Genomic DNA, 27453 nt, shown 5'->3' with positions numbered 1-27453 from the left:
AATTAAACTCTGCTTAGACAATGGGGCCAGAAGAAAAAGCAATGGCACATGGTTGACACTCCCCCAGATTTCTTGTCTTGTGAGGTTGGTAAACCACTTTCAGCACCAGATTACTCACAATTCAAATGGAGCATTGGCATTTTAGCTAACGATGGAAATGATTTGAATTATGGTACTTCAGGGGCAGCTTATTGTGGTCATGAAAGCACAGATAACCTGAGCTGGAACCTTCATACAAGGGTGTGACCTTGGGCAAGTTAAACTTGCTGTGCTTTATGTTTTCACCTGTAAAATGTGTCTAATAATATACCATATGCTACTATACGATTACTTTAAGGGTTAAATAAGTTGATATATAACAATTGTAACAAACTTGGCAGATATTAAGTACTATGTAGATGTTAATTTTTATTGTTTTCAGTATCACCAACTTTTTAGCACCTTAACCTATTGAGTCAGGCTGAATAGATGATAAGATCTATCTAGATTGACAACGTAGAAATGCTAATTTTTGAATTAGTTATTTGATTTTTCTTACAACATATGTTATTAAATATCTTCTTTTCAAGGTGATAATGAACTGTAAAAATAGGTATTTTTATTTGAGAATGAAATGAACTTACGAAATAAAATGAACTTACAAAATTTGTGATAGAATTTCTTCCATCTTTGCAGCTAAGAGGAGCTCTCCTATTAACAGTCAGAGTCAGACCTGTGAATCACCAAATCAGGACACAAGACATGGAGAGGTGAGTTCATTTTTATTAGGAGAAGAAAGGGGGCGGTCATTCCTTGGACACTGTGTAGTGTGAAGAGTAAGACATGAGTTCTAGAATGATTCAACTTGGCTTCAATGCTGGCTCCTCCTCCCTGAATGTGAAACTTTAAACATCCTCACGTTTTATATCTATCGATGTGGAAAGTAATCTTATGCCCTTCTCAGAAGTGTGGGTGGGGTGCTGAAACAAGACAGTGTTCAGCTATTGGTTAGTGTGTGGTAAGCAGCGCTTTATATCAATGGCTAGCATGTAACATTAAATGTTAGTTATCATTTTTCATCCCACGTTAACTAATCATCTTGTTCTAAGTCATTTATTAAATCCCCTATTTGTTAAGCAATCCTAATGTAGGTGTGACAGTGCTGTCGCAGGTATGAAGGTGGGAGTAGAAGAGTCATAATATACAGTCCTACCCTTAAGGAAACGAAATGTTTAATGAAGAATCAAGACTAATACAATAAAACAGAATATGCATAATAAATCGAATATAATTCAATGGAAATTTTGCATGCACTATTTGGTTTGGAAAAGAAAGAAATGAAGGCAGGAGTAGTTCAAAGCTTCTGCCACTAACTTAGCATGTGTCCCAAGGACCTGCCTTCACCTCCAATTCAACATGCACAAAATACAACTTGCTGGCTTCCATCTAAATCAGATCCTTTTTTCAAATGATGGAGTATTACTGCTAGGAGTTTCATCATTCTTTATACCCTCCAAACTGAAAATTGTGAGGTGCTATTATATCTGCTATTTACTGAGCCATTGCTGAATACAGACACTGTGACTTATATACTACATTTCATCTCTTCTACCATGTATTATTTTTTTCACTTTTAACATTTTTGAAATTGAGTGTATTTGATGATCTTTGTCCTCTGATAGTCTCCCTGCCTGGTAGCAGTCTTGATATAGTTGTCATTATTGCACAGCATGAATTTGGTCATTTCCAGCATCTGAATTTGCAGAATCAGGATTGGTGGTTTTAGAAGAATATGTCAGAGGGTATAGTGGTGCACTCTTTTACAAAACAACATTCTTGACACAGAAAAAGTCATTCCATGGAAAATCACATATCCACAACTCTGAGTTAAAATTTCTAAATGTAAAAAAATTTTTAGGTATGCCTACACCAATTAATTTCACTTATATTTTTCTTTTTACAGACACACCAGATGGATATATAATCAAAATCTATACCTACATAAGTCTGAGATAGCCCCTTTAATAAGTATGAAATGGGAAGTCCTCACTGATAAGAAGTGTCCTAGCTTTTTCCTTAATTGAACACAAAATAATGGTGTATCATATAACTGATGAAATCGTAGATAAAATGCATAAATGTCATATTTCATTTTCCTTAATCCTCTCTATTTGATTTTTTTTGCTGAGAAATCATATTTTGTTTTCTTTTTGTTATGTAGCTCAGAGGTCCTCTTTATTCTCTACTACTACCCTCTAAATCCAAGTCCTCATAAGTAGAATGAAGCTTGAACCGCCTAATTGGATTTTCTACCTCTAGCCTCTCCTGCTTCACATAAATAACAATTAATAATGTCTGACTAATCTTCCTAAGGCATCACTTATTAACTCACCATTCCACAGAGGCTTATTATATGCCAGGTGTCATCGTTTCATCATATCCCTTCCTTCTTAGGACCCTATGGATCCATTACCTCAAGACCAAACTCCCCTCCCTAGTTCTCTGTGCTTCTACCACCTGGCATCACCCTTATTAAAAAACCCTGGTTATCCCTTCCATTAATTAAGCACTATGTCCAATATACAGAGCATGCAGTTTTAGCCTCTGAGTCTTTGTTCTGAATAAAGGTCATTGTATCCAACTGGAAAAAAATATAGGTTGTGTCCCTACTCCACTGAGTGGTGGAAAAACCTGAACCTTGCACTTCCACTTTCATGTCTAGCTTCTATTTGATTAGCTCTTACTAACCTGTTGCTTGGTTTCAGCCTCATGACTCTGTTTGGTCCACCTCAGTATTGGCATATCTTTGATGAATTATTGGTTTGTAACTCTTCTCCTGTGGATACTGGGTATGGAGGTGAAAAGGGACTGAGTCAAGGGAAACATGAAATCAAGTGTATAAAAGTACTTTGCTTAATGCTTAGATCGACACCGGTGCTCTCTCCAAGTCCATTTCCACTCTCTGTTAGTTGAAGGCAAAATTCCTTGGACTATGACTGTAAAAGGAGCTATGCTGCAATTTTTTAAGTTAAAAAAACAACAACAGTGTATGTAATATGATAGCTGATTCTGGAGGGTATACCTGAGGGAAAAAAAGATTAATCTGCTATCTCTTCCTCCTAAAGGGCCTCCAGGTGGTCTGTGAAACCTTCCAGTCAGATTCCATCTCCCCCCAGGCCACCATGTCAGGCTGCCACCGAAACTCATTTGATGGAAGTCTGTCCTCCCAAACTTCCCAGGAAAGAGGTCCATCGCATTCCAGGTACATGATGTTAAGGGCAAAAATGTATCCCCAGTCACCAAAATCTAAACATGCATTTTTGGCTACTTGTATAGTCTCCGTTCCTTAGAATGTGTGCATGCATGAGGTATATATATATATATTCCTGGTCAAGGTATAATGATATTAATAATCCCAGAAGTGTGCTATGAATGGCTCTCATTTAAACAAACTGGAATGGAAGTACATGTCTGAATTAGATAATATTTTTAATATTTAAATACAGAAACTCCAATGATCTATCAAAGGATTATGTTGTGGGGATGTGAAAGGATCTGCTGTAATGTATGAGAATACTTTATACCAGGAGGTCCTGGTATTAAAGTGGGTGCTGCTACAATATTCACAGGGGATTGAAAAATCTGTTCTTTGTAAACATTCCAGTTCTGCCCCTGTTAGCTTGTGTACATGGTGAGTTTGCTTACAAAATGCCTTCCTTAAGTACAAACATTAGTTTACTTCTTCCTACTCCCTGCTGAAATGATGGAAGCCTGGATTCATGAGGTGTGCCTTTGTACCCAACCGGAAGCGCCACCTACTGAGTGAGAGACCCTGAGACCATTTATATTTCTCCATTTTCAAAGGAGGTTACTGTCTAGTGGATATTATTTTAAAAAGAGGTATTTTTAAAATAGTTTTATATACCACAAAATTCACCCATGTAAGTGTACAATTTAATGATTTTTTTGCAAATTTACAGAATTGTGCAAATTTCTCACTGATCTAATTTGAGAACATTGCTACCTCCCCAAAATATCCCTGTGCTCATGTTCAGTCACGCCCATTTTCACACCCTACTCTAGATGATTACTTAATATACTTTATGTCTCTCTATAGTTGCATTTCTGGACATTTCAAATAAATGGAATCATAGTATATGTAATCTTTTGCATCTGGCTTCCTTCATTTTACATAATATTTTAGAGGTTCATTCACATCATAACATAGACAAGTAGTACATTTCTTTATATTGCTGAATAGTATTCTATTGTATGGACATACCACATTTTGTTAATCTATTCATCAGTTGATAGATATTTGGGTTGTGTTGACTTTTTACCTATTATGAAATGCTGCTATGAACATTCACATATAAGTGTTGGGTGGCCATATGTTTTCAGTTCTGGTGGGTAGATTCCTAGGAATTTCAGTTCTGCTGGGTTGTATGGTAAATTTATGTTTAACTTTTAAAGAAACTGCCAAACAGCTTTTCAAAATGGCTGGCACCATCTTATGTTCCCATTAAAAATGAGTGAGTTCACCTTTGTTGTTCATGTGTTAGAGTTAGCAGCCACTCTATGGGGTCTGAAGTGGGAACTGATTGTGGTTTTAATTTATATTTCCCTAATGACAGATAATATTCAGTATATTTTATGTGCTTCTTAGCTATATGCATATCCTATTTAGCAAAAATGTCTGCTATTCAGATCTTTTGCCTATGTTTTAACTGGGTTGTTTGTCTTCTTATTGGATTGTAAGAGTTCTTATATTTTCTGGATAAACTTCCTTTATATATATAAACACAAACACAGATGATTCACAAATATTTCCTCTCAAGTATTAGCTTGTTATTTTATTTGGTAATTTTTTAATGATCAATCTCCTTCTGGCACCAAACCAGACTACATGCATGCAGTGTTCTGTAAAGATTTCTTAGAATTGTTGAAAGCATAGAGCCATCTATATTATAAAAGGCCTGTGGCCGTAATGCCGTGATGACTGGTTGGTTACCAGGAGGTGCATAGAGCACCTCTCGGTTCCCACCCACCCCCTGCTCTGCCTACAAGCAGCTCACGGCTCATGTGGTGAGGCCCACAGGCTCTGATTGCAGAAAGGCTGGTGGCCTGTGGGTGGGTGGGCGTGGTGAGGCGGGTGTGGGTGCGAGCGCTGCGAAAGCGTGCATGGGTGGGCGTGCGTGCACAGGTGGGCAGGGCCATGCGATTTCGCATGCTGGGCCTCTAGTATAAATATAATTGCTTTTAAACCAAAATATCAGTATGTACTTTTAAAAAGTAATATGTAAATAGTTATTTATCGTCTTATCTTCATTTTGAACTTTAAAAGCAAATGAGCTAGTTGAATGATCTTTTGCTGGTTGAGAATATGAATTTTTTACAGCAACTTTAGTTGTGTAAGCAGAGATTGTGTTTATTCACATGATTTACTGCACCAGGTCAATAGTGGTGATGAGCACTTCACATGATTTTTAATGTGGAAGGAACCTGAAGGGTAACCAATCAGATCTGATGCACTAACAACATTTTAACCACTGAAACACTCTCAGCAATGTGTAGGCTTACCTTCCCCCTCTCCCCTCTTGCTGTTTCTTTTTCACATTTATGCTTTACTCTGCTGAGTTATTTAGAGTTCCTTAAATGCTCCATGTTCACTTTCAAATTCTAACATTGGAATAATTTTTTTCCTCATGTAATATTGCTTTTTCTTCTTTCATCTAATGATGATCCTTCAGGACGCAACTCAAGAATCAGCCTATTAAAAATATTGTAAGCTCTCCAGTTTGAGCTGTGTTCCTTTTTTATGCAATCTGTATATAATGTCTAAAATAAAAGTAATACTATTTGCCTAGTTTCCCCAATTAAAACAGAAGCCCCTTGAGGACAGCAGCAGTAATTCATTCCTCCTCAGAGGAGCAAACATTGTCTGGTCCATACGTATAGACTAATTAATTATTTTGCACAGGCACCTTCTATTGGTTATGTGTTTTGCATTTTACCAAAGTACATGGTTGCTGCACATTGAAAGTCTAGATATGGTGATTCTGAATATCTCAGGCAAGATGATCCTTTGTTAGGATCAATAAAAGGAGATTCGGAGGTTTATTATCCTTTTCCCTGCCAATATCTACGTGTCACTCAAGGTGCAGCTTAAAGGGCACATACTCTCCAGGAACCCTTTTACGACCCTTCCTCCATAGTCCTTTATCACTTTCTTAGAACTTCTATTTATCATATATTTGATTCTGCATGTATTATATTTAGTTATTATGTGTCCATTGCCAAACTAGATTATAAACCCCTTGAGAATAGATAGCTTATTTTATTTGTTCTGTGTTCTTTACTAGGGAGCCATTTCTTAATTTTAGCATTATTTCCCATCTGGAGGGGCTGAGAATTCTCAAAATCATTAAGTCCCAACTCATTAGTCTTTAACGGGTCTTTGTTTAGTTCATGTATCTTCTTTCTCAACTTGATAAGTAGCAAGAAGAAATCAGAAAACACTTTCAACCCTTTCTCTGAAAATCTCCTTAGTTAGATCACTGAGTTTGTTAAACACGTTTCTTTAACGGGGCTTTTAAGACTCTGCGTTCTAGCTCATTGCGCTGCTGGCCAGACGTTCTTCCACATCTGGGTCTCTCCATAGGGCTGCTCATGACACAGTTGGCTTTCTCAAAAACACAGTATCCCAGAAAGAGAAGGAGCAACCAAGATAAATGCTTTAGTGTCTTTTATAACCTTATATCCAAGGAGACATACCATCACTTCCGCTATATTCCATGGCCTGCTCCAACCAACCCTGGTAAAGAGTAAGAGGGGACTATATGAAGGTGTGACTACCAAGAGGCAGGGATCATCGGTATTTTGGAGGCTGGCTACAACCAAAAGTAATGATGATGTCACTATCATTTTACATATGATAATTATTATGACTATATCTGTATATGTTCCTATTAGTTATAAAGTATCCTCATATTCCTCCTTTACTAATTCTGTTCTACACAAATTCCAAAATTTTTTATGCATAAGGAATTTCTCACCTCAAATATTATGCTTCTGTCTGACTTTTAAAAATTATTTAAAACAGTATCAGGGTGAAATCTTGAAGTCATAGAATATCCAGGAGCTTATATTTCTTACATTTTTTTTCTCAACCATAGTAAGCATTGGAAGTTTGCAAATATAAATAGCACATAACATTTTTTTTCTTTGACAAAATTACGTGTTAATGGCTCCAATCTGATTTGCCTATAAAGGCAAAGTCTACTATAATGTCCAAGGTTTCCACTTCCTGGAAGGACACTGTTTTTTCCCCCATCTGTGATATTGTTGAACATCTACATATATATGCATTCTTTGACACACATATGCACACAGTCACCCACAGCACATGTATGTGTGAATTATATGTAAATTGGTGACACTTTAGAAGAATGAAGTAGGCCTTTTCCCTGCCTAGCAGCAGTGATTGGTTGCCAGGGAAACGATGCCCAAGGTAGACCTTTCAGAAAATGCTAATGTTAATATATCTTAGTTGGAAGAGTTCATGCATTAATCCGAAATGAAAAGAACTTTAATAACAAAGCAATGCAAATATCCTAGGAATAAAAGCTGTCTGCTTGTATCAAACAAATCCAATTTATTATCTCTTTTGCTCCGACCTTGACTGAACTGAACATCACTCTTCCCTGAACTCAGCAATCAGTGAATAGGTAGCCAGTTTGTTAAAATTAATATGAGATTTCATCTTTAATTAGCATATGCATAGACTTAATTTCTGCTTCATTAAATACTGCACAGGGTCAAGACTGATTTCCAGAGTTCTCTGACTCCGTAGATTATTTCTGGAATGCTTTTCTGCTTTGGATGATCTCTACCAGCATCTCCAATCCGAGTTAGTAATAACTTAGCTTCCTGAAGCCACAATTAGTTGGAAAATAGATTAAAGCAATACTTGCCTTTTCAACAGTCTTTTTTTTTTGTCACAATGTGTTATTTATTCTATGCATATAAAAATATATGTTAATTATAGCCTATGACGATTTAAAAGATATAAAATATTTATTTGAAAATAAAAATCATCCATGAGGTCATTAGGTTGCTAGAAACATTATTAATTTTTTCTATGTACTCCTCTTTATTATTTTTACATATACCATTTAGAATAAAAGTTTCAAAAAATTTTTATTTTTCATTTTTTTCTACCAAGTCACTTATACAATCATAGGATATTAGAGTTGGAAAGAACATTTCTACCATATCATACACTAAACTGTCCCCATACCATCTTTATCCAGTTTTTTAATTAATTTTTTTATTTTTTAAATCCTTACCTGAGGATATTTTTTTCCATTGCTTTCTAGAGAAAGAGTGGAAGAGAGGGAGGAGAGAGAGAGAGACATCCATGTGAGAGAGATTCATCCATTGGTTGAATCCTCCCGTACGCCCTCATCTGGGCTGGAAAACCTGCAACCAAGGTATGTGCCCTTGACTGAGAATCGAACCTGCAAACCTTTGGTCCACAGGCCAACTCTCTAACCACTGAGCAACCAGCCAGGGCTTCTTTATCTAGCTTTGTATTTTTTCCCTCTCAAAAGTTTATTAGATTGCCCTGACCGGTTTGGCTCAGTGGATAGAGCATCGGCCTGCGGACTCAAAGGTCCCAGGTTTGATTCCAGTCAAGGGTATGTACTTTGGTTGTGGGTACATCCCCAGTAGGGGGTGTGCAGGAGGCAGCTGATCCATGTTTCTCTCTCATCAATGTTTGTAATTCTCTAGGCCTGCGGACTGAAAGGTCCCAGGGTCGATTCCGGTCAAGGGCATGTACCTTGGTTGCGGGCAACATCCCCAGTAGGGTGTGTGCAGGAGGCAGCTGATTGATGTCTCTCTCTCTCTCTCTCATCAATGTTTGTAATTCTCTATCCCTCTCCCTTCCTCTCTGTAAAAAATCAATAAAATATATTTTTAAAAAAGTTTATTAGATAGATGGTTAATGTTAACGAAAATGACTTTTTAGTAGTGAAACATTAACTACTTCTGATAATACTATCTTAAATTATATAAAAATATTTATTTATCACCTTTGTTTTTTATTGATTACTCACTCCAGTATATCTCATACTTTAAGCCAAATAAACTAGTGTTTGAATAACAACTAATATGAAGGTTATAAATATTTGCTACAGAATACCCTTTTATATTCATTGTTGTTTCAAATGGAGTCTCTTTAAATATTAAGCAATTAAAATGTAAATTTACTTACAAATTTTAATTATTGAAGTTACTGACATGTTTTTAATGTCAATTACAGCTTTATATCGGTGGAGCCTTGGTATTGTGCAGTTCACCATCACTGAACTGACATGCTCTGTTAGGAAGTAGTGAATGACTACGGGACTCAACTGCACAGTTAGAATTACTTACACTCAAATAAATTTTGCGTGTAGAGAAAGTCAGAAATATAATCAGCTGGCACCCTCGGGGACAAAACTGCCAACATATCATTCCAGTTAGTGTTTCCATATAGGAATTGTTTTGGTTGGTTTCAACTGGCACCCTCGGGGACAAAACTGCCAACATATCATTCCAGTTAGTGTTTCCATATAGGAATTGTTTTGGATGTTGGTTTCAAAGTACAAAGCCCAAGCTTTACATGTTTTTTTTTAGGGCAATTGTCCTCTAATCTTATTAAGATTATTTATTTTCATTACTTGGAGATGTTCTTTTACAATAAAGATTTCTGGGTTCTATCCTCAGCAATTCTGGTAAATCCGGAGTCTGCATTTTGAACAGCTTTTGTCTTCCCTGTCCCCCTTGTAATTCTCATGGAAGTAGTCCATTGGCATCTCATTATATGGAACACTGCCCTAGGAATTTAATATAACTTATGCAACTCCCTAATCTAAATTACTAACTAGAAATATTTGGGGACACAGAGGTGTAGGGCAGAAAGTAAAAGGGTAAAGACATCTAATACAATGGGGGATAAATAATTCTGTTGAACAGCTTCTTAGTCCAGAAAACAACAGTTTTCACAGGCTCTTACAATAAGTCAGATGATTGCCACAAATCCTGGAAGAACCTAAAATTACCCAGCTGGTAGCCAGCCAACCTCATACTTTGTCTTTCTTTATAAAGTCAAGAGTATATTTCTGAAAAAAAAAATCCCATTATTCTAGGTATAAAGGATAGGCTGAGAGGAATGGGTTAGTCCATGCATTTTTAAACATGGGATGGGGTGAGAGGGAAGAGTGGTAAAGGCCTCTTTAAAAAAAACAACTGGTAGAAATGAGAAACAAGGTTATTTTCCATCAAACTGGGCTTCAGGATATAATCAGTCAGGAAACAGGTCACACTTGGGTAATTTGTGAAGCGATCAAAATAGGTTGTGTCATGGGCAAGGGCATCCCTGAAAGGAGCCACTCACACACATTTGTGTCTTTCCACAATGCCAGGTTTATTAGGGGAAACCTCCCCAATAAGCCAATAGAGTCACCCGCAGGTTATACACAGAGGAAGAGGAGCCTACCTGATAGAAGTGAGCAGAATGAACCTCCAGCACAAAGTCCCAGTCACGGGGGGTATTCACAGATGGAAAGGTGGACATTGGCCTCAAGCGTGGCAGCTGTAGTGGCAGATCTTGTCCAGTGGAGTGGAAGTCCAGCAGAGCTCTGAGCATGCCCCCTGGTATGGCCAAGCTTAAGCATTGGATGGTTAAAGCTTAGAGTTTTTATAGTTCTTCACAAGGGGTGAAGGTCCCATTCTATCGATGTCCAGATAGAGTCCTTATCCATGTGTCCAGACTTGTGCTTTTGGGTGTTCAGATCCTCCTAGGAGCATTACTGTTACACCCCATTGCCTCAGTCTTGACATAGCACTTGACATCATTGCCATGGCTGACAGTGACTCCATATTGGACTGTCAAAGGTGTCCAGAAAGTCTGTCCTGCTCTTGCTCTGTTCAGGTGGTTTACAAAGGTTTGGATAGGATGTAGGGAAACCACAAGAGCTAGTGCAGTTCTCTAGGGATCATGGATGGGGCCAGCAGGAGGCCTAGGAGCTCAGGGCCTGAAGGGACAGAGGAAGGGAGCAGTTGTGAAGAACTCTATGGAGGGAATGATTAACAAGAGCTGCAACCATCAGTAGTCACAGTTCTTGTCGGCCCTAGATCACAGTGCCGTCCCTAGGCAAATCTCTGGGAGGGTGGAGCCTTCTGAAAGAAATCCTGGTCCTTCTGCCTTCCCGTCTCCTGGGAGCCTCCTCTTGCCAAATTCAACCAGGAGCCAGAGACTCCTGTGTAGAGTCCATATGAACCAATCTTCCAGGACAGCAGGTAGTGAAGGTAGAGTGAATGGGGTCAGGGAGTGGGGGTTGGAGGCAAATGAAAAATATCCTGCCCAGGATAGAAACCTTAATTTTGATTCTAACCTTTATGTTTCTTATGAAAACTCAGCAACTCACAAAATTCTGAGACTCAGCCTTTTTTATTAAAATGATTTCATAATAAAAAGTTAGATAATAAATACTGTGGAAAAGCAGGCATAGCACATCATCCAGGGGCTAAGGAGACAAATTTGTGTAAAACTATATGTATATTACATTCAATATGATAATTTGTATCTTATTAGTATATTTATTTGGTGATTATTTTTATGATTGCCATTTTTATTTATATCTTCCATATTATTTTGGGCTGTTTATTTACTCTGCTTTTCATGAGTTTTTTTCCTTTTATTCTCTGCCTATTAATTGATTAATGAGCTTTCTCCAATCTCCATTTGTCTTTTATTGGAAGAAAACTTCCTATTTTTATTATGGTTACCATGGAAAGTGTAACATATTTACTTGTCTATTGAAAAGCAGAACTAAATAGAACCCCAATGCTTCAGCTCCAATCGCTCTCCGCCTTATTATATGTTGTATACAGCTGTAAAACGATCTCCACAGTCAAAATAGATCTACCCTTCACCCTCCAAAAGTTTGCTAGTGCCTCTTTGTAATTTTCCCCTTTCTTATTGTTAGGCCTTGCCGAAAGAAGCCAGGTCAAGAGACGTTGTGAGAGTTTAAGAAATGTTATTACATTCTCTCACAGTGGGCTGAGACCAGTGTGTTGGTGTCAGCCCCGAGGGGGTGGTTAGGTTCTCTTATATAGGGTAGAAGTATGCAATATAGGGTCAGGGGTAGGGGGTGCATGAGTCAGTCAAGGGAGTCAAGGGAGGAGAGTGCAGAGGGTGGTCAAGTGAAGGAGAATTCATCTTATCTTGCTTCTGCAGGTGCCAGCCATCTGCTCCAAGGTATAGGAAAAGGCTTATAACAATACTAGAGGCCCAGTGCATGAATTCATGCACCAGTGGGGTCCCTCAACCTGGCCTGTGGGATTGGGCCAAAACCAGTTCTTTAATATCCCCCGAGGAGTCCCAGATTGCGAGAGGCGCAGGCCAGGCTGAGGGAACCCCACCAGTGCACTATCGGAGTCAGGGAAGGACCACAGGAGGGCTCCAGGGCATGTCCAGCCTGTCTTGCTCAGTCCCAATCGGCCGGACCCCAGCAGCAAGCTATCCTACCAGTCAGAGCGTCTGCTCCCTGGTGGTTAGTGCACGTCATAGCGACTGGTCGCCCGGTCAACTGTCTGCCCCCTGGTGGTCAGCGCACATCATAGCAAGCGGTTGAGCGACCTTAGCATATCATTAGCATATTACACTTTGATTGGTTGAACGGATGACCAGATGACCAGACACTTAGCATATTTGGCTTTTATTATATAGGATATATTTTAGAAAACATGTCCAAGCAGGAGAGATTAAGGGTAGTTCATCCTAACACTTATCTTACTCTTTCCCCATCCACAGGCAACCACTGATATGCTTTCTGTCACATAGATTAATTTGGAAATTTTTAGAATTTTATATAAATTAAAACATACTCTTTTGGGGGGGCCAGCTTTTTTAATTCAGCATAATTATTGTGTTTATCAATAGTCTCTGTCTTATTGCTTAGTAGTATTCCAGTGAATTAGATGTACCAGTTTGTTTATCCATTTGATGCAGGCATTCCTGGGTCAGGGACAGGAGCGTCCAAAATCCACTGTGGGTTCTTGACTTTACACAAGAAAGAGTTCAAATGTGAGCCAGCATAGAGTTTAAAGTGAAAGTGAGTTTATTAGTGAAGCAGTGAGACAAAGAACAGGCTACCCCATAGAAAGAGCAGCCTCCCTTAAGCAGAATTTACTTCCTTTATTGAGGTTCATTTAATTGGGTATTCAATAAGGGGGAGGAATATTCAGGATCTTCCTGGGAAAGGAGTGGAGATTTCTCAGAGGAGCTCTGTAGGCCTCTTTGTGTCCTGATAGGGGCTTTCCATTCCCATCATGGTGACATGGGGTGTGTTGTTTACCACACTGATGTATTATAATGAAGCAAGAGGGTTACCTTTAGGTGAAATGAGTTGCCATGTGGGATCCAGCTGCTCTCTGCCTGTTCTTAGCCATCTTTCTGGTGGGTATGTGGTCTTACTTCTTGACAGTTCCTGTAGCTTTTATGGTTTGTGCTTGTTCTGCCACATATTCACGTGTTGATGGGCATTTGTGTTGTTTTAAATTTGAGGCCATTAGATTGTTATAAAGTTCTTTTCTACTCAATGATTATAAAAAATAGCCAAGCCCTAGCTGGTTTGGCTCAATGGATAGAGCTGTGGACTGAAGGGTCCCAGGTTCAATTCTGGTCAAGGGCACATGCCTGGGTTGCAGGCTCGATCCCCTGAGAGGGGGGAGGTGTGTGTGTGCAGGAGACAGCTGATCAATGATTCTCTCTCATCACTGATGTTTCTATCTCTCTCTCCTCCCTTCCTCTCTGAAATCAAGAAAAAACATATATTTTTTTAAAAAATAGCCAAAATGTTTTTCTAGTACTGTTAGGGTTTCATATTTTTACATTTAAATCTTAATCCACCTTGATTTTATTTGGGGAATAAAATATGGTAATTAAGATGGGCCTAATTAAATTTTTCTGAGAAGTCTATTATGACAATATTATATATTTTGTTATATATACTAGAGGCCTGGTGCACGACATTCGTGCACTGAGGGTAGGGGTGGGGGTTCCTCAGCCAGGCCTGCACCCTCTCACAGTCCAGGACCCCTCGCTCCTTACCGCCTGCCTGCAGTGGAGGCGGGAGAGGCTCCTGCCACTGCCGCTGCACTCGCCAGCCTTGAGCCTGGCTTCAGGCTGAGCGGTGCTCCCCCTGTGGGAGTGCACTGACCCACCAGCGGGCAGCTCCTGCGTTAAGTGTCTGCCCCCTGTGGTCAGTAAGCGTCATAGCGACTGGTTGTTTCACCATTCAGTTGATTTGCATATTTGGGTTTTATTATACAGGATTATAGTATCTTTTGCACTAATTTGATGCAGGACCTTTTTATATATTAACTTTTTATAAATATTTGAATTTTTTATAGTTCCATATTGTATACCATTGAACTCTTATCTATTCCTAAATTAGTACTACATTGGTTAAATATATTGTTGTAAAACAGATTACTATCTGGCAATTTATACTCTTTGCACTCTTGTTTAAATCTTTCTTAATTACTTTCAAATTTTTATTCATCCATCCAGTTAAATTTCAGAACAGTCTTATTGATGTATAAGAGATAAATCCCTTTGGAATTTTGGTTGGAATTCATGATATTGTTGTTTATAATAAGAAATATGTATTTAGCCTTTGTGCCAAGAGCTTCTAAAACCCTTAGAATTTCCTAAGTGATGAGTGATAAAATGTCTTTTGTTATGTTAAGGGAACATTTGGAATGCAACTAAGGCGTGGGGTTGGTTTCCAGGGGAACCAACCATGTGATTAGAGGGTGGGAACTTTCTGTCTTTTAGAAGAGTTTGAGTAGAGGAGTGGAAGCAGAGAAAAAGCAAGGCGAGTAGGAGGATACCTAGTCTCAATTGATGAGAAGTGATTGGAGGGGTAATCTACGGGATTTCTGATGAATTGAAAGTTGCCATGCAGCTGATGTCTAGAGTATTCTAGCTCCCTGGCAAAGGGATGAACTCCAGCATAACATATATGCTGATTGTGAAATGGGAATTTTTAGGGGTGAAATAGGCAGGTTTAGGAAATTTTAAAAATTAAGGGTCCATGGAAAATACACAGGGCTACAGAGCAGAGGTTACATTTCCATAAGACAAGGGACAGGCTACAGCTACACTTCCATAAAAAGGTCTACCAGGTATATTTACAAAATAAAGAAGGAGGCAGAAAGCCCAGAGGGAATGGGAGAACAATGAGGGAGGAGAGCCTCACATGTCTCAAGTGATGTTTGACCTTTGAGCTCAGGAGTTGCTATAGTGACTAAACCAAAGGGAATATTGACCAATCAGAGGGGATATCAGGACACAGGAACTGCAGCCTTTATAAAGGGGCCAGAGGGGTTCACAGAACTTTGTGGGATTCTTTCCCCCTCCCCATGTGGCAGTCTGTGCTGTGAGATTCTTTCCCCTTCCCCACGTGGGAGTCTGTACTTGTTCTTCAGTAAGTTTCCATCTTCTGTCTGTGGATTCATTCTTTGACTCCCAGGACAAAGAATCCGGGGAACCATCCTGCCCAGGGGAACACAGTGTGTTCCAGTGCAAAAATCCTGTATCAAATGTAGAAAGTTTCTCTTCTTCATATGACTGCCAACTCAGTTACATAAATAGTATTGTAGCACATTATGTGATTGAATTTTAACATATTTAGTTTGCCACTTATCAACTAAAATATTCAAGCATATTGATTAGATGACAAGATATCACTGACATTCAAAACCACTGTGTACAGAGGCAGTTGTTCCTCAGCAGGCCATACAATGGTACTGAGAGTAGAAATAGTGAAGTGCAAGATGTGTTTTGATCAGGAAGTAGAGAGGCTATGAAAATGATTCACAGGGCACCTGTCCTGATCTGGGTTTGTATATTTAAACTTTTTACTGCAACCCACAGTAAAAAAATACATTTTATTCATGTTAGGCAAAATGATTCTGGGTATTAAAGTAACAGAGCCATCTTAGGAAGCAAACCAGTTCACCCTGGGAGAGATGGGCCCCTATCACCTGAAGGGAATATTCCTTTTTTTTTCCTTCTGCTAACCGTTTGCTTTTTTCTTTTGCTCTTTATTGTTGAAAGTATTACATAGGTCCTCTTCCCCCCACCTTTTCCTAAAAATATATTTTTATTGATTTCAAAGAGAGAAATAGAAACATCAGTAATGTGAGAGAATCATTGATTGGCTGCCTCCTGCACTCCCTCTATTGGGCATAAAGCCCACAACCCAGGCATGTGCCCTGACCAGGAATCGAACCGTGACCTCCTGGTTCATAAGTCAACACTCAACCACTGAACCACACCAGCTGGGCTGAAGGGAATATTCTGGCATGAATAAGTGGGCCCATTGACCTGTTTACTGCTTTGGATCATACAGCTTTAACAATCACATGACGCTTGGTTGATGGAATTCTGGAGTTGTCAGCCTCTTTTTTCCATTTCTCGGCTAAAAATGAAATTTGTCCCAAGGACTTAGGATTCATGACAAAGATGTGAGGTGAAACAAAAGTTTCACCAACCAGACAAATCCTTACTTAATTTGTTGTGTCTGATGGTTTTTGTTTTAGTTAACTTTTTAATAGTAGTCACAACCTTTTGAATTAATCTCTTGAACCAATAATAAATGATAACCTTCAATTTAAAAAGTATGGGTTTGGGAAGTTTAGGAAAACTTCTCTGAATCTAAGTGGCTGTGTTTTTCCTTAAGCTCTTCATGTGTGGGTAGCACCATTTGCTAGTTGATAGCACTTTTGTATTATCTAATTTAGGAAGAAATTATACTTGGCAGTTAAGTTTAGATTTAAGATTGCATATTTGATCCCAGAAGTTCTAAATTTATAATTTGTTATTTATTGTCTGTAATTTTCTCAGGACCATGTGTTCTTCAAGGCAAGGAAGTTAAATTTACTTACCTTCATATCCCCTAAGATGATGTATTATGCTGAGTAATTGCTAAAAACTATTTTGTAGCACAATTAAAGTAATGACTAAATAATGAATATGTCATGTGTTTAAAATGAATAATAGAACTCCAGAACCTTGAAATCTCAAGATTTTAAAAATTAGTTTGGCTATCTTACATAAATTGAGTTTTCAAAATGATTTTATTTTCCTCATAGTATAACTTTTGTGTGTTTTTTGTACTTTGCAGTTTCCATGTGTTTTTATATCATATTATCACAATTGAAATTAAAATAGCCCAATTAAGCACACATTACTATTTCTTTTGAGCTAAAAGTCAAACCTGATAGCTCAGTTTAATAAGAGAGACATCATGATCTGAGCCTCATCTGTGTCTATAGATTTTCCTCATTGTCTACCACCGAAATTACTCACTAGCTATATCAATTACCTGTGATTTTCCCTAATTCATGATACTTTAAAAACTCCATACCTTTGTAGGCATTGTTCCCTCTGACTGAAGTGCCATCCACCCTCCTGCCCAATCCTCAACTCTGCCTGGATAATTTCTACCTCTCTCCAAGTCTCTACTTCCCGGCAGTGTCTATCAAAAGTGAAATGAGACCAGTCTGGAGGATATTAGAGTAACCAGTAAATTAAGTGAATGAATAAATGAACAAATAAGAAAAGCAGAGCTAAAAGCCATGTGCCACCCTTTGGAATGTATGACTACCAATGTAATCATCTTTCTGCCATGAACAGAGTCTCCGATATTAGAGTAACCAGTAAATTAAGTGAATGAATAAAGAACAAATGAGAAAAGCAGAGCTAAAAGTCATGTGCCACCCTTTGGAATGTTTGACTACCAATGTAATCATCTTTCTGCCATGAACAGGGTCTCTCTTGTGATACCTCCATGCCAAAGGTCCCGCTATGCCACCTACTTTGATGTTGCTGTTCTTCGCTGCCTACTCCAGCCCCACTGGTCTGAGGAAGGCACTCAGTGGTCTCTGATGTATTATCTACAAAGGCTGAGACACATGTTGGAAGAGAAGCCAGAGAAGCTCCCAGAGCCAGATATTCCCCTCCTGCCCAGACCCAGGAGCAGCTCAATGGTGGCAGCAGCCCCCTCACTGGTGAACACCCACAAAACCCAAGTAAGAGAGACTTGGTTCACTGTCATTTGAATCAGTAACTGTGGTTATAACAGATTCTATTTTTCTTCTATGTATCCAGCGCCTGCTTATTCCAGTGCTGAATATTTGGCTGGTGGTTACTGTGATGCTACTAACCTTTCTCTTCCATCTTTTACTGTTGGACCCCTTGGCTGGTCTTTAGCATTTAATTTCCCATTCAAAGAAGTGCTATCTGAATGCCCTTTTCCCACACTAATCTAGAGTAAGCCTCCATTGATCCAAAATAATGGAAAATTGGGTCTTAGATAATCAAAGCACTACTTAATAGAGAGTTCACACATATAATATGTTGATTATAAAATGCGTGATGCTAGAGTTTTACTTATGTTAATATTATAAAATGCGTGATGCTAGAGTTTTACTTATGATTTAACCTCTTTTCCACATTTCAAAAGTATCTAGTGCCTCAGCGTCATCATTAGGAATATTGTTTTTTGATATATAGTCTTGTTATTTATTATAGACTAGAGGCCCAGTGCATGAATTCGTGCACAGGTGGGGTCCCTCAGCCTGCGGGGATCCAGCAGAAACCAGCTCTCCAACATCCCCCGAGGGGTCCAGGATTGCGAGAGGGTGGTTCTCAGATGATGCACCCTGGAATCAGGCTCCCTCCTCTCTGGGTCTGGGTGCATCACCCGAAAACAGCAGCTGCCAAGTCACCGCAGCTTAGCAGCTCCCGCGTTGAGTGTCTGCCCCCTGGTGGTCAATGCACGTCATAGCTATTGGTCAGAAGGTCCAACTGTCAGACAGTCGCTTAGGCTTTTATATAAATATAGGTGATTGGAGTAGTAAACTGAATGTATTGTTGGGATGACATCCCCTGAAAATCACTTTTTGATAAATTAATGTCCTTATATCAGCTTGAACACTTATTCTGCCCCTCTTTCTCATCCACATCATGCATTGAATACATAAAGAAAAATATGATTAGCGGTGTGTCCCAGTTATTTGGGTTTACTTAAATGTGAATTGGCTGTGTCTGAAAAACATCTGCATGTTCTGAAAATAAGCATGAGCAATACAATATCAGGGAGAAAAGGAAATAGATTCTGTTTTAGTAGTAGCTGATTATGCACAAAGTAAATATCTCTTTTGATGAATCATTGAATAGAAAGCCACTTTTTTTAATAAGAAGAGAAAAAGATACCTATACCATCCTTATTTTCTTAGCTTTTCTGGAGCTTCATAGTCTCACTGGGGAAAACTCCAAACAGAAGTTATAATTAATATGAAATATTCCTCCTCAGTAGCAGGATTTGGATTCTGAAAGTCTGGATACAAGTTAAATATTTCATAGATATCAACACAGTAGGCATATTTCTACTAAAAATATATCTCAGTAAGAAAGTATCCTGTATAATAAAACCCTAATATGCAAATCGACCGAGTGGCAGAACGACCAGTCGCTATGATGCACACTGACCACCAGGGGGCAGACGCTCAATGCAGGAGCTGCCCCCTGGTGGTCAGTGCACTCCCACACGGGGAGCACCACTCAGCTAGAAGCCAAGCTTATGGCTGGCGAGTGCAGCGGTGGTGATGGGAGCCTCTCCTGCCTCTGCTGCAGGTGGGCGGTAAGGAGCGAGGGGTCCCGGATTGCGAGAGCCCCAGACTGTGAGAGGGCACAGGCTGGGCTGAGGGACTATCCCCCCACCAGTGCATGATTTTCGTGCACCGGGACTCTAGTTTAGATATAAAGCCCTAAGTCGTTAGTCATAACCTTTGTTATCTATTAAGGATCTCACCATGAAGTGTAATGAAGATGAAAAATCTCTCAGTCCTGAGGCCTTTTCCAAGGTGTCCTTGACCAATCTGCGTAGGTCTGCAGTCCCAGATCTTTCTTCTGACCTTGGCATGAACATTTTTAAGAAGGTGAGTAGAGCCACTTACCCTTTTGATATTTTGGTAATAAAATAAATGATTAGGGCCTGAGGTGCTTCTGATCATGCTGCTGTATGGGTGGGGTGGGAAAGGACCCTGGGGAACAAAACTCATCTCCCAGTTTAATCGGTTAACTGCCTCGGTCCAAAATGGAAACTATCCCCACACGCCACAATATTTTGAATTTAATTTAAAAAATAATCTGACTCTGGAGTTGAATGAAGGATGTCATCTTCTTCTTCTTGTGAGGTGCTTGGTTCAATTACTTCTTTATCTGATACCATTTATGGGGATTGAATTTTATTTGCACAATATAATACATTACAATGATAAATTTAATAATAGAATAATGATAATTTTCAATTCTACAGAAATATGAAAAGCGAGCACGAAATAAAAATAAACAGTCGACACAAAAAGCCCCCAAAACACTAAATTTTGTTAATGCTCCAAAGACGAAATCTGTAAAAAAAAAAAATGAAGAATGCACACCATGTTTACCATTTTAGGCATGAAATTCATAACACAAACAAATCTCAAGTGTTACAGTGTTTATCTCTCACGCATCTGAGTGGCAGCCCTATATATCGGTATTGGAATTTCTTCCATATGCGCTGGAATATTTACGAATTTAAGTTACCATGATTTTCTTTACAAACCCAGAGATGTCACTGACAAGTCTAATTTTAAAATTGGGCGACCAGAGTTGATAAGCGAGGTTTGCGGCTATACGAGTAGATGCATGTGGCGTGTGGGGAAGGTCCTCCGCTGTGTCTATAGATGCTTATGGCGAACAAAGGGTTAACACTGGCTTGTAGCATGACCTCTGTGTGCATGCTGATGTGGCTGGTCCAGGGACCACACTTTGAGAAAAACTTTTCTAATCAACCCAGCAAAAACCCCAGGGAACATTCTCCCTTTTTTCATTCCTTTCCCTCTTTAAACACATGTGAACATTTCTCCCATCTCTAACAAATTTTGTTGATGTTCCAAAGATGAAATCTGTAAAAAAATAATGAAGAATGCACCATTTTAGGTGTGAAATTCATGATAACACAAACAAATCTCAAGTGTCGCAGTGTTTATCTCGTGTGTCTGAGTGGCAGCCCTATATATCGATATTGGAATTTCTTCCATATGTGCTGGAATATTTACGAATTTAAGTTACCATAATTTTCTGGGTTTACAAACCCAGAGATGTCACTGACAAGTCTAATTTTAAAATTGGGCAACCAGAGTTGATAAGCGAGGTTTGCGGCTATAGATGCGCATGGCAGGTGGGGAAGGTCCGCCGCTTGGCAAACAAAAGGTTAACACTGGCTTGCAGCATGACCTCTGTGTGAACGCTGATGTGGCTGGTCCAGAGACCACACTTTGAGAAAAACTTTTCTAATCAACCCAGCAAAAACCCCAGGGAACATGCTCCCTTTTTTCATTCCTTTCCCTCTTTAAATACATGTGAACATTTCTCCCATCTCTATCCCATGATATTCTGTGACTCTCTGGGTCTCCTCTTCCTGCAACATTTACTACATTTTATGGCAGGTCATGGAGCCTTTTGGGGAGCAAACTGTAAGCTCTCCTTTGCCCTGTGCCTAACCCTTCACCTCTCACCCTCGTAGTTCAAGAGTCGCAAAGAAGACCGGGAGAGGAAGGGCTCCATCCCCTTGCACCACACGGGGAAGAGGAGGCCGCGGAGAATGGGTGTGCCCTTCCTGCTTCACGAGGACCACCTGGATGTGTCCCCCACCCGCAGCACCTTCTCCTTCGGAAGCTTCTCTGCGCTGGGAGAAGACCGGCGAGGCATTGAGAAAGGCGGCTGGCAGACCACCATTCTAGGTGACCGCAGGACCTCCCAACATAGGGCCGATCTTGAGTAACCCATTTAGGAATCTGGATCTAGGTCTCTGGGGCAAATGTGGATCTTCCTTGAACAGATTAGTCAAGAAATTTGGGCCCAAATGTGAGTACCCTGTACAAAATAATGCTGTGTCTTCACAGCCAAAGAAATGTAGATAATTGAATTAATCATTCAAGAATCTTCTGTAATGAGACAGGTAATGGCCCCATTTCTTAAATATTCTAGACATGGAAACATGGCCTTAGAGGGGCCTGTGCATTAGTTTTCCTTGTGAATCCAAAGACAGGCTGTTATTTAATTTGATTGCTAAAAAGGAAAGAGTAAAGAAAAGGAACATTTTTCTTTCTGGCTGGCATATTAAGAAGGCCAGCTTAAAGCTAAGAGCTGACAGCTAGCTGGGGCCCAGCAGATGGTGTCCGACATTTGGCTTAGATCGGGGCTGACCTTATCACAGGCAGCTTCGTCAATCATCTTGACTCTGACCATTCCCAGTGCAAGTTCAAGTCCTGCTATTTGTGCCTTATGTGCTTCCTAATACCCCCTCACTCTCACTGCTGTCCTTTCAGAAGACAAAATCTCAGCAGAGTATCTTGCAGTTTTGAAAACCCTCTTGTGATATTCTTGTCCATCTCAGGGAAATTTACCCGGCGGGGCAGTTCTGATGCAGCCACGGAGATGGAGAGCTTGAGCGCCAAGCACTCACACTCTCATCACACCCTGGTGAGTGACCTGCCGGACCACTCCAACAGCCACGGAGAAAACACCTTCAAGGAAGGTGGGTCGGAGGCTGCGCCCGCAGGCGGGAGTTCAGGTTCCTTTTCCTGCTTCCTGTTTTTACTCCATGTTCCATTTCATTGTACTCTGGCTCCTTGTGCTTTCTGAAAATGTGCATTCATGTAGAATATTGCTTGGTAATTTACTTGTGAGCCATTCTCAAAATTTCCTTAGTGGCAAGGGCTACTGAACAGCACACTAGGAACCCCATATATCTCAGAAGGAAAGCAAGGGCAGGCCATTCATCTTTGTTTTCAATGATCATGGACCCACAGGGCTAGATGAGACTTGGAGGACAGTTAGATACGGGACTTCATTCCCCTCTATGATGTCCCTCTGAAGGGTTTGGCACCTTCAGCAGGAGGGAAGTCACTGCCTTCCGAAGTCACCAGTCCCTTTTTCAGACAGCTTCCACTTCAGATAAATGCATTATGTGCTTTATATGAGCAAACGTGTCTGTGGGTGAAATTCGAGATGGGTTCTTATTCTGTGCTCTCAACCTATGAGCATAAATTAATCCCTCTTTTCCCTAGATTGCACTTCAAGTATTTGATGACATCTATTTTTTAAAAAAATATATTTGTATTGACTTCAGAGAGGAAGGGGGAGGTAGAGAGAGATAGAAATATCAATGATGAGAGAAAATCATTGATTGGCTGCCTCTTGCATGCCCCCTACTGGGGATCGAGCCTGCAACCGGGCATATGTCCTTTACTGAATCGAATCCGGGATCCTTCAGTCCGCAGGCCGACACTCTATCCACTGAGCCAACCCGGCTAGGGCTGATGATATCTATTAGTGACCATCACAGATTTATGTCCCATTTCTCTAAAGAAAAGGAGAAAAAATAATCCTTGTTTGTTGTTGCTCAAATATACTAGATAAAACCAAGTATTTAAACAGCTACAAAGTAGGGAAATACTCCAAGTAAACTAGTTTAACTATAGTAATATGGTCCATCATCTAATAGTGGGTAAAATCCACCTTCTATCTAGACAAAAGTTAAATTCTGGCCCGGGTTTTAAGAAAGCTAGCTGGAATTCACATTTTTCTATAACCTTCATTATTTATCAGCTATTCATGGCATAGCCTTAACACCTGCAGCATTCTGTGGGAGTTGAGAATAGCTCTTTGACTACAAGTGAAACATCTGTAAAAGCTACAGCTGTGATTGTGGTCATATTTCAGATAATAGTATACGTGTCTAATGCGATGTCCCAGATTAATATGGAGAAAACTAAGACATTGCTTTCCTTTTATTAGTGAGATCCCAGATCTCCACGATCACAGTTGCAACCTTCAATACCACATTGGCGTCATTCAACGTAGGCTACGCAGACTTCTTCAATGAGCATATGAGGAAGCTCTGCAACCAGGTGCCTATCCCAGAGATAACACATGAACCCCTGGCCTGTGCGAACCTGCCACGAAGCCTCACGGACTCCTGCATAAACTACAGCTACTTGGAGGACACAGAGCATATTGATGGGACCAATAACTTTGTTCACAAAAATGGCATGCTTGATCTTTCTGTAAGGAGCAAGGATTTCTCTTACTGAAGCTTGAAAGATATTGATCCTTTGGTTCAGTTTTTACTATGTTGTGTAAAGTGGGCATATGAAGTCTTAGAAATGTTGAACCTTCAAATGAAAAAAAAATCCATATAAAACATTTCATAAATGTGTTAACCCTCTTAGCTACACCTTCCCCCTTTATTTTCAAGAATTACTTTACATTTGACCTCATCTCAGAATATTTCTAACCCAAAAGCATTAGTGAATCCTGAATACACATATATAAATATGCCTAAATGTGAGTGTGTTTGCTAAGTCCCCTTTTTCCAGAGAGTAAGAAATTCTCAGTTTATTTTCTTATAAAAGCAACATGACTATAAACCTCCTGTGTAGCAGGGGAAAATGAACAGAAGTCCAATAAAATATTTAAACTTGCATTCTCAAGGATGACTGTCTTGATTATAGTTATTAGCACAATGGAAGGGTTGTTATATTTTACAATTATATTTCACAAAACTTTTTATTTCACATTAGGGAACTGGATCAGCAAATAATTTAAAACATTAAAATAAAAAAAGACATAATTTAAAAAGGCAAACATTTTGTATTTAAAATTGAAATGTAAATAATGATACAATTGTGAGTGTACAAATGTTCCTCTATTATGTGCATAAGGAAGTCATTTTTTTTTATCCATTATTGGTGGAGAGTGAAAGGCAGAAAATTAAAATACTTTGATTTAAAAAGCAATTGAACAAGTTTCCTTTTGGACAAATGCTCTCCCATTAATTCATTATACTCATTATCCCCATTAACTGTCTATATATCATGGCAAGTTTGGGAATACTTAAGTGAGATAATACACATATGCATTTTTAATTCATTGAGTGTTTTGTACTCTATATTAAGCACATAAACAAGGCCCAAAACAACTTAGAAATATCTGAAAATTATCTGAATTAATTATATTCAAATGCATAGAACATCCTAAAAGAAACTGATTAAACAGAATAACTGAATCTAATAGGAAGAGATAATCCAATTAATTTAATCAGCCTCTGTTTATTTTTGTCTTTCCCCAGGTGGTTCTGAAGGCTGTTTATCTTGTCCTTAACCATGACATCAGTTCTCGAATCTGTGATGTGGCACTAAACATCGTTGAATGCTTGCTTCAACTTGGTGTGGTGCCCTGTATAGAAAAGAACAGAAAGAAGAGTGAAAATAAGGAAAATGAGACTGTGGAAAAAAGACCAAGTGAGGGAACTTTCCAGTTCAAAGGAGTATCTGGAAGTTCCTGTGGATTTGGGGGCCCTTCAGTTAGTGGAGCTGGAGATGGTGGAGGAGAAGAAGGAGGAGGTGGAGATGGAGGAGGTGGAGGAGGCGATGGAGGAGGAGGTGGAGGAGGTGGAGGTGGCCCTTATGAGAAGAATGATAAGAACCAAGATAAGGTATGACTGAACTACCTTCTGTGTCCTAAGGAATGTTTCCCCTCACTACTTTCCAGTGTGTGTTTCTCAGCAATTTGTTGACTCAGAACAACAGCTAATACCTAGAGCAAGAGACTGTTAAATCTAGAAATCTCTTCATTAGGTCTTCAGCAGGCATCAGTGGAAAGAGATAAACTGTATTCTAAATTCAAGAACCATTGCCATCCAAGCAATGTTAGACCTAATTTCCTGGTCATGTTATTTCTGCAAAAGAACATCTCAGATACACTATCTGGCCATAATTTCAGTCTGCCACCAAGGATGGCCTCTTTCTCAAGACTCTCAAGGTCTGACCTAGTTGAGCATTGTCTAGTCTCCTCAGGCTACCATAATATCATAGATTAGGTGGCTTAAGCCTAATTAAGAAATTTACTTTTCACAGTTCTGGAGATTGGGAAGTCCAAGATCAAGGTGCAAGCAAGGTGTTACATTCTGAGGCCTCTTCTCTTGGTTTGTAGATGACCACCCTCTTGCTGTGTGCTCACATGTCCTATATTTAATGCGTGTGCATTAAAAATAATATTTTTCTCCATCTCTTTCCAGTCCCACTGGGTGTATGTTTAATGTGCATTTGTCATCTGTGTTTCTTCATCTATTATTTCATCTATTATTTATTCCTATCTACCCAATATTCTTGGACTGTGATCCAAATATTCCTTCCCCAATATTCTTGGGTTCCTGAACCTTTTCTTCAGGATTTTCTTCTCCTGATATATATAATGTTTTCCAATTCTAATAGTATGTTCTGGTACTTAAGGTTTTCAGCTTCTTAGCTCCTCATACATCACTGATGACTATCCAAGAATCCTCAGAGTTTCCTTTAGGTAAAAATTATCTAAAGGATGGTGCAGCTCACAAGGGATTTTATCTTGGACCCTAAAACCTAAGGGATCATTCAGTCAGCAGTTATGTAAGAATTAGCAACCAAATACAATCTGTAAGGACCAAATTTATAAACACAGCAAACAGTGAGATTCTTAATAAAGTTCCATTTTTTAACCTATCAATTTAGGCTGGTCACTAAAAGAGATAATAGATGGTGGTGTGTCCATTACAATATTCAAGGGAAAAAAAGAAAGAAAAAAATAAAAGTTAAAAGAGACAAAAATTTTCATAAGCTTTTATCTGTAAAATGTAGATATTTCAACTAAATTGATGAGGGTTTTGCTATATATCCTAAGAATCTCTGAGGTTCATTAATAGTATTATGTTTTTGTTTTTAGTTCTGATTTTTACCCAATTAATATTTTCATCTAATTTTTTATTTTTTATTTTTTTTAAATCCTCACCTGAGGATATTTTCCACTGAACGAGTGGAAGAGAGAGGGAAAGACAGAGATAAATATCAGTGTGAGAGAAACTTATCAATTGGTTGCCTCCTGTACGAACCCTGACCAGGGCCTGGGCTGGGGAGGAGCCTGAAACCCAGGTACATGCCCTTGACTGGAATCAAACCCAGGACCCTTCAGTCCACAGGCTGACATTCTATCCACTGAGCCAAACAAGCTAGGGCTAATTTCTTATTGAAGACCTGCAGTTCCGTGTCTTATTTAAAATCTAGGTATTATACTAGATACTTGATAATGGAAGTGTTATTTTGATTAGTATGGAAATTTTTAAAGTCAGATCAAGTGGTTTCAAAAACAGACGCCAAGATATAAGTGTTTTATACTTAGTTCTGCAAAATAGTATTCTTTGTAGTACAAAGAATTTATAAAATTTATAAAATAAAATATGACTGTAGGTCAAGTTCATTGGTCTTGTGCGT

General features: G+C 39.2%; 1 protein-coding gene across 10 annotated transcripts in view; it reads left to right on the top strand.

Moving 5' to 3' along the window:
- UNC80 (unc-80 homolog (C. elegans)) overlaps window positions 1-27453 on the top strand; it is a 176271-nt gene that overhangs the window by 12006 nt on the left and 136812 nt on the right. For 7 of the 10 annotated variants that reach the window (XM_014546049.1, XM_014546048.1, XM_014546050.1 and 4 more), the window contains exons 6-13: window positions 676-749; window positions 3105-3241; window positions 17868-18129; window positions 19906-20040; window positions 21672-21888; window positions 22545-22721; window positions 23948-24216; window positions 25281-25646. In XM_014546049.1, coding sequence (XP_014401535.1) covers window positions 676-749; window positions 3105-3241; window positions 17868-18129; window positions 19906-20040; window positions 21672-21888; window positions 22545-22721; window positions 23948-24216; window positions 25281-25646 — 1637 coding nt within the window. The remainder of the gene's footprint in view (window positions 1-675; window positions 750-3104; window positions 3242-17867; window positions 18130-19905; window positions 20041-21671; window positions 21889-22544; window positions 22722-23947; window positions 24217-25280; window positions 25647-27453) is intronic. The other 3 variants (XM_005874189.2, XM_014546052.1, XM_005874188.2) reach the window with 1 other exon arrangement.

This window comes from Myotis brandtii, unplaced genomic scaffold (genome assembly GCF_000412655.1).
Source record: "Myotis brandtii unplaced genomic scaffold, ASM41265v1 scaffold43, whole genome shotgun sequence".
In the NCBI taxonomy this organism is placed as follows: domain Eukaryota; kingdom Metazoa; phylum Chordata; class Mammalia; order Chiroptera; family Vespertilionidae; genus Myotis; species Myotis brandtii.
This window is presented reverse-complemented; position numbering and strand designations above follow the sequence as displayed.